The sequence below is a fragment of the Diospyros lotus genome, chromosome 3 (genome assembly GCF_014633365.1).
Source record: "Diospyros lotus cultivar Yz01 chromosome 3, ASM1463336v1, whole genome shotgun sequence".
Classification (NCBI taxonomy): Eukaryota; Viridiplantae; Streptophyta; class Magnoliopsida; order Ericales; family Ebenaceae; genus Diospyros; species Diospyros lotus.
The window spans coordinates 32,133,921-32,146,182 of NC_068340.1; the positions used below are offsets into that span (position 1 = coordinate 32,133,921).

A 12,262-nucleotide genomic window follows, 5' to 3' on the forward strand; every position below is an offset into this window, starting at 1 on the left:
AGGAGTCACGCAAAAGCTATAATCCTAAAACTGTAATTTTTAGTTTCTAACTTCAAAAAAATGGGTATGTAATGTTTGTTTTAACTTGTAGAATTATAGTTTATAGCTTCTACTAGTTTTTAGAAATGGTAGAATCTGACTTTTTCAAAGCTGGGGTACCCCATCTTCTACAACTTCTAATTAAACAGTTACATTTTTATGACAATTTTGTCCATATTTTTAACAAAGAATTACTCTTCTATCCACGCAATCAAGGGTTTCTCTTATCCACCGCCATCTCCATTTTTAGATCTCTTATTCTCTCTCGCCATCTCCCTTTCTTTCTATACACTAATTAATTTTTTTATAACACTTAAAACTTATACATATACACTCATTAATTTTTAAATTATCATTCTATGACTATTAATAGTATTATGGATAATTATAAAAAAATAAATTATTTTACAGCTTATGGTATCAAACACCACAACTGTTTAACTATAACTTATGAGAAGTTGTAACAAACAAGTTCACAACTTATTCTAAATTTTAAAAGTTATAATCTAAGAAGTTATAAACTATAATTTATTTAATTAAACTACAACAAACAGGGCCAATTGCCCCAAAATATAGGTTAAACGATTGAATGAATAATATGTCGATATAAATCTGTGATGAGGGAATATTTACAGGGGGGCAATTTTACTGTACTACCCCTAAGAGGTTACCATTAACTCGGAGCCATGTGTGCCAGTAAAGACCAATATGCGATCGCCACGTGTCAAGACTTAGAAGCTCCGCTTATCTTTATAATCTTTATTATGATTTTGAACTGGAAAGAGATAAAGAAGAAGATTAAGTCAACCAATGATATCTTTAAATATCCCAAGAATTATCTCTATTAGGGAAGATTATCTTTTCTCCCTATGGAAAGGGGATCAACCTCTCATTTTAAAATATATCTTATCTCCTAAGGGAAAGGCCACAGGACATCTATAAATAGAGGGTAACCTCTATAGGTATGGGGATCTGATTTCTAAAGGACTCTTTTATTATATTCCATTACTATTATACTCCTAAAAAATCCGTGAACTGACTTAAGCGTCGGAGGGATCACGGGGAGCGAGTCCCCCCCTTTTTGCAGGTACTTGGTCCGAGACAGAAGAAGGTGATCGGCTCCGCATCATCAATCTGGTAGATTGTAAGTTCAACATTGCCTCATGCAAGGGTTAAAGGTCCAATCTATAATTTACCTCTCTTGACATAATCAAGAACATGAACACTAGAGAGGCCACGTAAGGGCACTCATCATAAGATAATCTATAATAATTTCAATTTTACATCTTTGCCCTTTTCTCATATTCTCGTATGATGTTTTATAAAAGTTAAGGGATTGTTTAGTTATAAAAAAATATTTTTTTATTTTTTATTGAATGATTAAATCTTTAAATAGAAAATTTTAGGCTTGTTCAATTTTAAAAATTATTTTTAGTTTTAACTGATTTTATAATTAAATGCGCTATAACATTTCAAAAAATATATATTTTTTTATGTTTTCAATTTATAGTATAAATTTTTTCGATGAATATTCATAATATAAAATTTAAGAAGAGAGTTTGATGCTTTCTAATTAAAAATTCAATTATTTAATATAAAATTAAAGTTAAAAATTAAATAATATTTTTTTATAACAGAACAGACCCGTTTTCGAATTTTTTTTATTTGATATTATGAATTACAAAATATCTTGATGTTTTCTAAATTTTTTATAATGAATGTTATTAATTTTTGAAATATAAATGTTAAGATATATTTTATTGAATACGCTTCAAAATTAGAATAAAAACCCCAAAAGCTGTATGTTTGGGATAACTTTAGATGACAGTGATTGACTGAAATTGGGGTTTAGAATGGACTGAAATTGCATTGTCACTGTGACAATGGACAGAAATGAACAATAATCTTTGAATGGCTCTTCAATCTGATTATTAGCAGTGTTTGCACAGGAGAGAAGGAACCAGATAAATAGCAGGCCATCCAGTTAAGGGTACAAATTGTAGCAGAATGAACATTTTGATCCCCAGTCAAAATGAAGATGTTTTTCTGGTTTTAGAAGGACACAGTGGAAGACTGTTTTTTGCCTTTTTCTTCTTTGGTTTTGCTAATAGCATCTCTGGTTGCACATTGTACACAAATACAACAGGGCATTTGCTAGTCTTGTTCTCGCCTGATTCGGCGTCGGCTGTTCGGAGAACGTTGAACCGCCAAGCCAAGATCTGGACAGCTTCATTTTGAGGTGGCGACAGGAACCGGAGACTCGCCATTTTCAGGCCCTGTAAAGCGGGGAGATAGTATGAAGCAAACTGAATATATATTGCATGGGACTTGGAAGTTGGAAGATACTATTTTGCTTGGCAGGCAGGTTGAAACTGGCCTCGTAAACCAAATTTCCAAGGCACAAATTGATAATGATAATGATCAAGACGGGGACAAGATGTGTTAAGAGATAAGAAATAAAATTCACCATTATATTTGGGGAAAACATAAATATGTAAAATTTGAAAAGATATAAGAAAACCTCAATGAGGCATGGCTTGGGGGAACGTTAGGCTTTCAAGGAGACTGCATATACTCAGTACACTGGGGAGAGAGAGAGAGAGAGAGAAGGGGCAGGCCCTATTTAGAATGATAAGCAAACACCCGCAGATTTTTAATTTTGGTATGTGTTACCAAAGGAATGATCATCAGTATAAAGGTAAGAGGCGCTTATGGTCCATTTGCCGAACCATTGGAATTGGCAAACAGCGAGTCAACAAGAAAGGGAGTTTCCAGATGCAAGGGCTCTGACTTGAAATAAGGTAGAATGGAAAAGATGATAAACGACTTCAAAGGAACTACTTAAGATGCAACATGAGCTCAGTGTACGGGCTGCCCGCCTCAGTGACTGCTTTAAACTTGGCTAACTCTTCCCCACTGTATTTTGTTCATTCTGGAGACACAATGCCCATTTAAGTGATAGTTTTGTCTCACGAAAAACCCATATTTAAGTTACAAAGGGATTCAAGATCTGGAAGAGCCTTTGTTTGGGTGGGGGACTTTGATTCCTTTAGTAGGGGCTGGACCATTTTCTTCTGATCAGATAATCATACAGATAAGAAAAACACTTACCTAATGACACGTGTGCTGGCAAGCTGACATATATTGGACAAGAACTCTTAGATGAAAGTCCATCAACTTCAATGCTAGATCCAATTACACAATCACGTGGCTGCAATATCACAAAATTATCAAAACAGGCATTAGAGTTCCTACATGGAAGGGAAAACTCAGAGAGATGTTGGTTCATAAAAAAGTTTTAATTTCCAGCTTCAAACAAATAAATCAGAAAACTCTGCCGGATTCAAGGGTTTCACTTGGGATGGCCATGTCAATTGTCCTGAACATATGCTGACTTCTCTTTTCCAGAGTTCCACGGAATATATATTTTCATCTGGAAATGTCTAAGAAGACTAAGATGAATATGCTCACATAGACTTTTTACAAGGACCACTGATGGACGTCCAATGGAAGAATGCAACTGGTATTAGAGCATTCATACTCATACCACATGCATATCGCTGGTTCAGTTTCCAATACAAAAACTACCTAATAATAGAATTCCAATAAGCAGAGAAATCATACCTTAAAATCCTTATGGAAGCATAACCGAAGTTCCTCTATTGCACCATGAGAGCAAACCAGTAACGGGGTTGAATGGAAGGCATTTTGAATTGCAGAAATAATGCCTCCAAGAGGATACTTTTCAGAGTTAGAAGGCAAGTACCCAGCTTCAGCCAGAACTGCCTGTCATGTTGAATAATACAGTCAGTGGTCAAACAAATAGCAACAAAAATCCAATATAAGATGAGTGATTGCCAACTGAAAGCAAGTTTATGGCATGATGTAGGTAGGCAAATAAGAGAGCCCGCAATGCAGGAGCCTCATGCACTTGGGTTTACCTTTTAGCATAAGAAAGAAAGTCATTTTCAACAGAAGGCAGCTTGAAATGTAGTGGCACCCTTAAGCCAACCAGTTAGTTACATCTACTCTCTTAACGAAAGAGGATCGATATAGTAGATATCTCAAATTAAAATAAAGAGAAGGCATCATGGGAGGAGCCTAAATGGGTTAACTTTAGTCCACTTTTTGTGAGCATTGAAGAACATCCCTAGGCAAGATGTGCAATAGCACATAGATAAACGCCAAACTCTGTTACCCAAGCCAAAGTTTGACTGATGCCTTCACTGTGATATTATGCTAACATTTTTATACTTTGTAGCACCTTTCCTATTCTTCTGTGGGCCAACTTAAAACTGATAAGTGTTGAACTACAGATTTCTTACAGTTCTACTATCTAATGGAGATTTTGACTAGTGTCCAAATTAGTTGGATTTTTCAAACCCCTTCTCTTGTTAACCAAGCTGGCCTGCAAGGCTAAAAAGATGCTACTTATCTCTAGAATTGTGCTTGAACAGCTCTAATTATTACCAAGCAAAGCTGAGTCAGCTGATCTTCAGCTCACTCAGCCATTTGCACCGTATTCTTGGTTAGCTTTAAGTTTCACTGGCTTAAACATTTTCAGTACTTTGAGCTACCTACATGCCAGTGACACTTCAGCTATATAGCAACCTCCCAATTCGTTGTGAAGAATATTTTTAGAAATAAAAGGAGAACAAATAAACCTCAGCAGAATAAGATAACAAGGTAGAATATAAGATTAGCACACAATTGCATTTTATAGATAAACTGCAAGCTGAAACTGTAAAATTCCTATTAATACCTCTCATCTCTTCTAGTAGCAAATCATGATTCCTCTTGTTCTACATCCGGGGGTATTTTTCGTTCATGATGGAATATGACAAACTTGGACAGTATAACAATTGTGGAATAGGACCTTATAATTGTATATGCTCGAGACAATTAGCATAATCTTCATTGAAGCCAAAATTTCTCCGAAGACAAAATCACAAAATTAGCCTTCGTATAAATTCAAATCAGTACCACATAGGTTCACATAATTACCCTTCACACCCCAAACAATTTCTAAAATTACAGAGAGTTTTTATAACTGGTAGTTTGATATCTATGATAAAAAAAATGTATAACTGATAGAGAAATATCCACATTTTTTAATATTAAGAATAGCTGACAGAGTTGAACATTCAATCATGTAGTACTTAAAATTTTGCTAGAATAGTTAAACCATTCCTGCTAAAAAATCTCCCCTAATAACGGCCTACAGTTTGTGAAATAGTTCTGTAGTTCAACCACAGATACTCTCCAAATGTTATCTACAGTTCTTTCACAGTGTATGGGCAACCAAACTGCCAACAGAAGGAACCCATTAAAAACAAGCTCCCATGCCACTTGAATAGTTCCATTCATCAGAAATCATAGTCTTTAGCAAACCAAACCACTTTTCACAACAATCATGATATTTGAGCCAGCATGAAAGGCAAAATTGGAAAAAAAAAAAAAAAAAGAAGAAAGAAAGAACAATTTTGCAGTTAACCATCCTAGTGTAAAAATATTGCAGTTATAAAATGAATGCTTCAACACTTACTGTGACATTATATTTAAAATAGACATTGAGAGTCGTCAAAAAGTACTCATATTCATCTCGAACAACTGGAAATGAACATGTCCCATGCTTTTCTGCAATTCAAAGGCATAGAAGTAAAGCAGAGTTTAACACAGAGAAAAACGCATGCAGCACTTTACAACAAATAGTAACATACACACACAAGACTCACAATTATAAATCAGGGTAGATGCAAAAGGTAAGCAACAATAGTCTGTCACACTAAAAGTAGGTGAACTTTCTGTTGCAAGTCATCACAAGCTCATTATCTCAGTTTCTTACTGTCCACTTCATGGATTCTATCTCCACAATCATCTCTATCTATAATTATTCTTCTGTAAGGCCATTACTATTTTGTCTAACAAGAAGGAGAAAAGAAATTACAGTACATTACTCCTGGTGCTGACAGTATATTACTATTTTTTCACGAGTTTTGTGGGTGTGTTCTATGAATAGCTTCAACATTTTTCACATTGTCTTATGAATGTGCATCAGATTAGCTTCTCATTCAAGAACAGTACATGCATAATAAATATTCATTATAGAATGTAGCATAGCAGAAGATGAAGATGATTACCCCACTGCAATTGAATGTCATCCAGTTCAGCCATGGCAGAAACACAAGATTGTTAGTTCCATGGAAAATCAGAAATTTTAGGAAAAAGAAAACATTTAATAAAGACCTCATGAGCCCAAAATAATCCTTTCCCGCCATGGCAAGTTGATGCTGAAGAACAGCTCAAAGATGGCCAGTACTTCTCTAAGGTGTTGCGCAATGTTGAGATCTGCAAAAGAAATGGAGCAAACATGGTTTACAAATTAAAAAATCAATAGGAATGGTGTAGAAATTATAGTCAGAAAGCAAAACAACTTTAAGACTTCTCTTGACATAAATACAAGGCTTCATCAGACTAACAAAAAAAAAAGGAAAGAGTGAGAAATAAATAAACGCCACTATATTTAAGCTTAAAAACTTCTCTTACTGATTCCTTAGATCATTCCATTCAGTTTTATGTTACTGTTATTGGTGTTGATATAACTTATCTGCTGTACTTGTCTGCTTTCCTTCTTAAACACACATACCCAAGTTTCTCAACATTCTCACATACTTCTTCCATTTTTTTTTTTTAACACGAGTTTTAAAAGAATATGAGGGCCTTAAATTAAAATAGGAAAAATAGAGTCAAGAAATAAGGTCAACTTATTTAAAATTTTCGAATATATCACATATTTTTTGTCAAAATACATCCCTCACTAAGGCATGAATATAAAATACTCCATGATTTATTTCATTTGTTGGAAATTATCTCTAAGACCATCATATATTCTTTGGTCTTCCGTTCTTTCTTTTGCTACAAACTTTCTTCAGTCTATCTGCTTGCCTTATAGGTGCGTCTCTTGGTTTTCTTCTTACATCCAAACCATCTTAATTGTGATTAGTGCATTTTATCTTCAATGAACACCACAACAATCCTATCTCAATCATGTAGAAACAGGAAAAAATGTCCTTGGTGCACAAGGCTCCTCACTTGGTGAGGGGGTTGGGGAAGTGTCATTGAAAAGAAAAAAATGTAGAGTTCCTCAATGGTGATGAACGGCATCCATGATGATGCTTAAAAGGCACAAGACATACCATTAGTCACCACAAGTACACCCATCCCACATGCCCATTGTTTTGTTAATTTATTTAGAAATTAACACTCTTCGGATACTAGAGCACACAAGTGTCCGTCATGCAATACACATGTATTGCTTCATAACACATGAAACATAGTACAAATTGATAATTCAGAATCTTGTGATAAAATAATGAGACATATTCAATCTTTTCGTTTAGGATTTTTAATTATAAGAATTCTACAGCCAACTTCCAATTTGTTTATAAGTCAATTTCTTAAAATAGATATAAAGACTTTTTTTGTTCATGCTTCTTTTTTGGATAGAACACAGAAATATATATACTATTTTCTACATAATATTAAACATATCTATTATGTAAGAACAACAAAACATAATGTCATGCCTTATGTAATATATAAAGAAATTCTCAAGTGTTTTCATGTATAAAAATAAAAATTATATATTTGTTGTTGTCATGTCCAAATGGTCTGTTCTGAAAGTTATTTTAGAGTGTTTATGTCATATAATATTTGTGGGCATTTGTCTGTTTCATGCTCCTTAATACATCTAACCAAACCATTGCACATGTAGGTTTCTCTATGAAATGGTGCAATATAATTTATCCAAGCATAATTTGTCAATAGATGTTACCAGGCATATCATGCCCAACGTATATTACTGGCAACTATTGAATAGACAGGTACAGCAGAAAGAAGTGAAAAGTGAACTACAACAAGAGCACCATGGTACCTCCTTTATATCGAAATCTGAGTGGGTGCAGCATGCAGGCCAAGTTCCATCATTGTAATCAGGCCACAATCCATCTACATCCGAAAGATACTAGGTAAAAGAAATCAAATAAATACAATGGCAAAGCATAAGCTCGTTATTTACGCTTCTCCATTTTAAAAATTTTTAGCAGCTGATTTGATTTTTCCACTACTGCAACAGATAAAAGGAGAAAGGAAATCTTATTTGACTAATCTAGATTCGATGTAAAAAAATAACAATGAAGTTGTTAAACTTACGGATTGTAAATCCCGTTGGAGCATTTGAGCTGGGAAAGTTACAGGCAAAATGTAGTAAGTTTCAACCGTGTAAAGGTTCGACGCCGGGGGGGGGGGGGGGGGGGGGGGGGATATTAAAAGTTGCATAGCAGAACAAAAACATGCACCGGAAGAACACAGCTAGGTAATAGAAGAGACAAAATCCAACAAAATGAATGAAGCCTATTTACTTATTTATTTAACAGCTCTAATTAAATTCTCTTTACCGGTCTTTAGCATTCATTTGTTCGTATAAGCTGTTAAAGAAGCTTATAAGCTAACTTTGACCAAAAAATAAGCTAAGCCAGATACCCTCTGATTCGACAGAGAATGGTATCATGATACCGCATAAATACACAAGTATAAACAACATAAATAACTGAATGTTAGTCAATAATTCACCCATTCAAATATAAAGAGAGAGAGAGAGAGAGCAAAAAAACAGAAGATTTACCGACCCAGCAATAAAGAACCACAAACAATGAAGAGAGAGAGAGAGAGAGAGAGAGAGCAAATAAACATAAGATTTACCGACCCGGCAATAAAGAACCACAAACAATGAAGAAACATTAACCGAGAAACTGCCAGATCAAGAAAGAACGCCGTATAACGCACAAACACTAATACACGGATCAGAACAAGAAAAAAAAAAAAAAACTAATACACATATGAATCAATAAAGCTATGAAAATAAAATAGGCGACTAGAAAAATACCCTCGGCAGCAAGCATTGGAGGAACAACAATGGTGGGTTCTCTGGCAGACAGTGCCGGACCACTGAAGAGCCAATAAGAAGTAATCGAACTCTCTCTGTTTGTGCGCTTCTACAACAGCCCTTCCACATATTCCTGGGATGGAAAAAGATGCGATGAATAAGGCCAGAATTTGCAAGGCGAAAAGTACGATTTTGTTGGGGAGATAAGCCATAGCTCTCTCTCTCTCTAGCTCTCTCCGATCGTGTGATTGCTTAATCCTCTAATTCCCCTCTCTGGAAGAAACATTGGGAGGGTATATCCTGTAAATCTGCAACCAGTTGACCAATCCCATACGCCAAGAAGGAGCCGTTTATTTCTGTTTTCCTTTATGCTTTTCCCCAAAAGCAAGAAAGCAGTTTGCCTTAGCCACACCGTATGATGGACACTTAAATAATAAATAATTAAAATTATTCCTTAATTACAAGCCATACATTTATAATACCTGCTATTATCTGGATAGTGTCTCCCTAGGCAATGAATAAATTTGAAAATAAGTACAATAAATATATATTATTTAAAATACTTTACATTTTTAACATATTATCCATTATCTTTTGTATTCAATACATTTAATAAAAAATACCCTTAATATATTGCATTGTTGTTAATGTTATATTTTAAGGATAAATTGTTCGTACACCCCATTTGGTTTGTTGCTTAGACATTTTTTGTGATTTATTTTTAACTAAAATATTCCATTCACTTTGTTTAAATTGTCAAAACACTCCTTCCATCAATAATACCATCAACTAAATGCGATTAGAATAAAATTGTCTTAATTTCATGTTAATTAAAATAAAAATTAAATAGTACAAATATCAAATAAAGGGAACAAAAATTGTTGGTGAGTTTCCATTGTTTATTAGGTTCTAGGTGAACTCCAATGTTGGAAATATGTAGAGAAAAATAGATAGATATAAATAAAGTGAGAAAAAAAAGTGAAAAAAAAAAAGCTATTGCTTAATCTAATGATACCATTGTTATATATCATATCCAGACAGAGAGAAGATAAATAGACAACAAATGAATTATGTCGTGTCAAAGTTATAATGAATTTAACAAGGCAATAGTGTTTCAAATCTAGTGATTTATCATTTTTAGTGAATGGTAGATAAGCAAGTAAATTTGCATGAGTATTAGGGAATGGCCACATTTTTCATAGAAAATGGCTATTTTTTTTACCTAAATTATAGCTTTTATAGTGTTTGATTGTCTAATTTTTCAAGTAAATTAAATTTTCATTTGAAGGTCACGTGAGCCTATTTTCTCACTTTTGCTAGAAAATGAATTCTTAGGGGGGGAGATAAATTATTTTCTAGGCAAGGAACCATCAATCTGCAACTAGAGAAGGGGAGAGGGAGCGACGGGAGCTTAACGGGAAACCATCAATCTTCGATAGAAATGACTGAAAGCGAGGACGAGCAAGAGAGAGAGGGCGAGCGAACTATGGCCAACGATGGAGTAAGCGAGTGAGTGTAAGGTTTTCTCTTCCCCTAGAAGTAGATTTGCAGTGAGATAGGGACAGAGGCAGCGACGGAGTGTGTAGCGAGAAAGGGATAAAGGTAGCGACGAAATGAGTGAGAGAGAGGGTAAGCAAGCAAGCAAGCGAGAAAGAGCGACGGTGAGTGGCGATGGAGGAAGAAGGGAGAAAAAATGGGTTTGGAGGAAGGGGGGAGAGAAAGAGATATGGGTAGTGAATATGGTAGTGGCGACGATGGATGTTGCAACTTGGTAGGTGTGTGTATATATGACAGCGATGGGCACTGCAATCGGGAATGGGTGTTGCAACTTGCTGGGTGTGTGTATGTATATTCGTGTATATATATTTGATTTTTTAAATATTTTGTATAGTTTATTTGATTTATTTTTAGGTATAAAATTAAGTTAATTAAACGTATTCAATGATATTTTTCTTATAATCTAATTTTTTAGAATTTATTTTTTTTTATCCAAATTTTACCCTTACATTCAAATTAGTGATTTTTGATGGCAAAAAAATATGGTAAGTAATTATCTTTCTCAAATTCAACTGGTCAATGGGTCACCTATAACCTATTCAATTGCTAATGGGTTTCAGTGAATCCAGTGGTTTTCACGATTTGACAAAGGCTTTAGCCTCCAATTCCATATATTCACCCACTTTTATCTTTCACAATCAATTTGTTCAATTGCCCCCTATGAAAGCTGGCGATCAATAATTCAATGTTTAGTGACGCTATGGCCTTTTTTTCTTATTTTGTTCCCTTTCTTTTTACATTGCTGGATTTCATCTATAACCCAACAAGTAGCTGGAAGCCTGGAACCCACCTGAATTTAGCACCCTTAACGCAATAAGGTTTTTGTCCTCGAATCCCTGTCAATCCCAACAAAGTGTTTTTCATTTTTTTTTTGTTTTTATTTTAATCCAAGTGAAATTATAATTAACTTAATTTGAAACACATTTTATTGTTGACGTTATTGATATAAGGGGTGTTTTGGTGATTAAAGAAAAATAAAGGTGTTATACCACCTACGAAAAATGAATTTTTTTGAAGTACAATAATTTTTGAACAAAATATTATGACATTGTGCTCAAGAGAAATCATCTCAACATAACAAGGCCTCGTGGTAAAGAGATCTCGCGACAGTGTGCCATGAATCATCCCGATAGATAAGCCTTGTGATAGAGATGGGTCTTGTGGTAAAACCAAAGTTTTATCTCAACAAGGCCAAACACCCTAGCAGCAGAGTGCTCCTACACGAAAAGGTCGGGCCTCGTGGCTAGGCCAAGGCTTGCTGCCAAACCAAGCCTCGTGGCAGGGTAAGGCCTCATGGTAAGATAAACCTCGTGGTAGTGTGCTTTAAGGTGCGCAAAAAAAAGGCCTCACAACATAGAGAATTGTGGTTAAAACCCTGCGACAAGGGCGAACGTTGCAAGGGAGCTTGCGACATAGGGGTGAAGGTGTTGTATGTTGGCTTGCGACAAATAGGGCTTGCAGCAAATAGGCTAATGACAACATTACTCACGGTAAGAAGGCTTGTGGCAACGTGGCCTTGTGGCCAAACACCTTGCGTCATAGTGGTCCTCGCAGCAAGGGCCTCATCTCGACAAGACCAAAACCCCCACTCAACAACTGACACATGTCACACACCTAGCAGTCTTGGGAATCGCACCTTAATAAATACCCAACTACAAGACATTGAAAATGACTTCCAAACTCAATAAAATTTTAACATATTGACTACGTTTTTATGATTTT

General features: G+C 35.0%; 1 protein-coding gene across 1 annotated transcript; it reads right to left on the reverse strand.

Annotated features, from left to right (window-relative positions):
- Positions 1 to 1,933: 1,933 nt before the first annotated feature.
- LOC127797403 (ribonuclease 2-like) lies at positions 1,934 to 9,373 on the reverse strand. The gene is made up of 9 exons (XM_052330268.1): positions 8,984 to 9,373; positions 8,251 to 8,279; positions 7,973 to 8,046; positions 6,286 to 6,387; positions 6,180 to 6,183; positions 5,585 to 5,676; positions 3,664 to 3,825; positions 3,151 to 3,250; positions 1,934 to 2,315 (listed from the first exon to the last, which is right to left on the reverse strand). Exons 1-9 carry the CDS (start codon positions 9,193 to 9,195, stop codon positions 2,269 to 2,271), a joined length of 822 nt encoding a protein of 273 aa, XP_052186228.1. The 5' UTR covers positions 9,196 to 9,373; the 3' UTR covers positions 1,934 to 2,268.
- Positions 9,374 to 12,262: the final 2,889 nt, after the last annotated feature.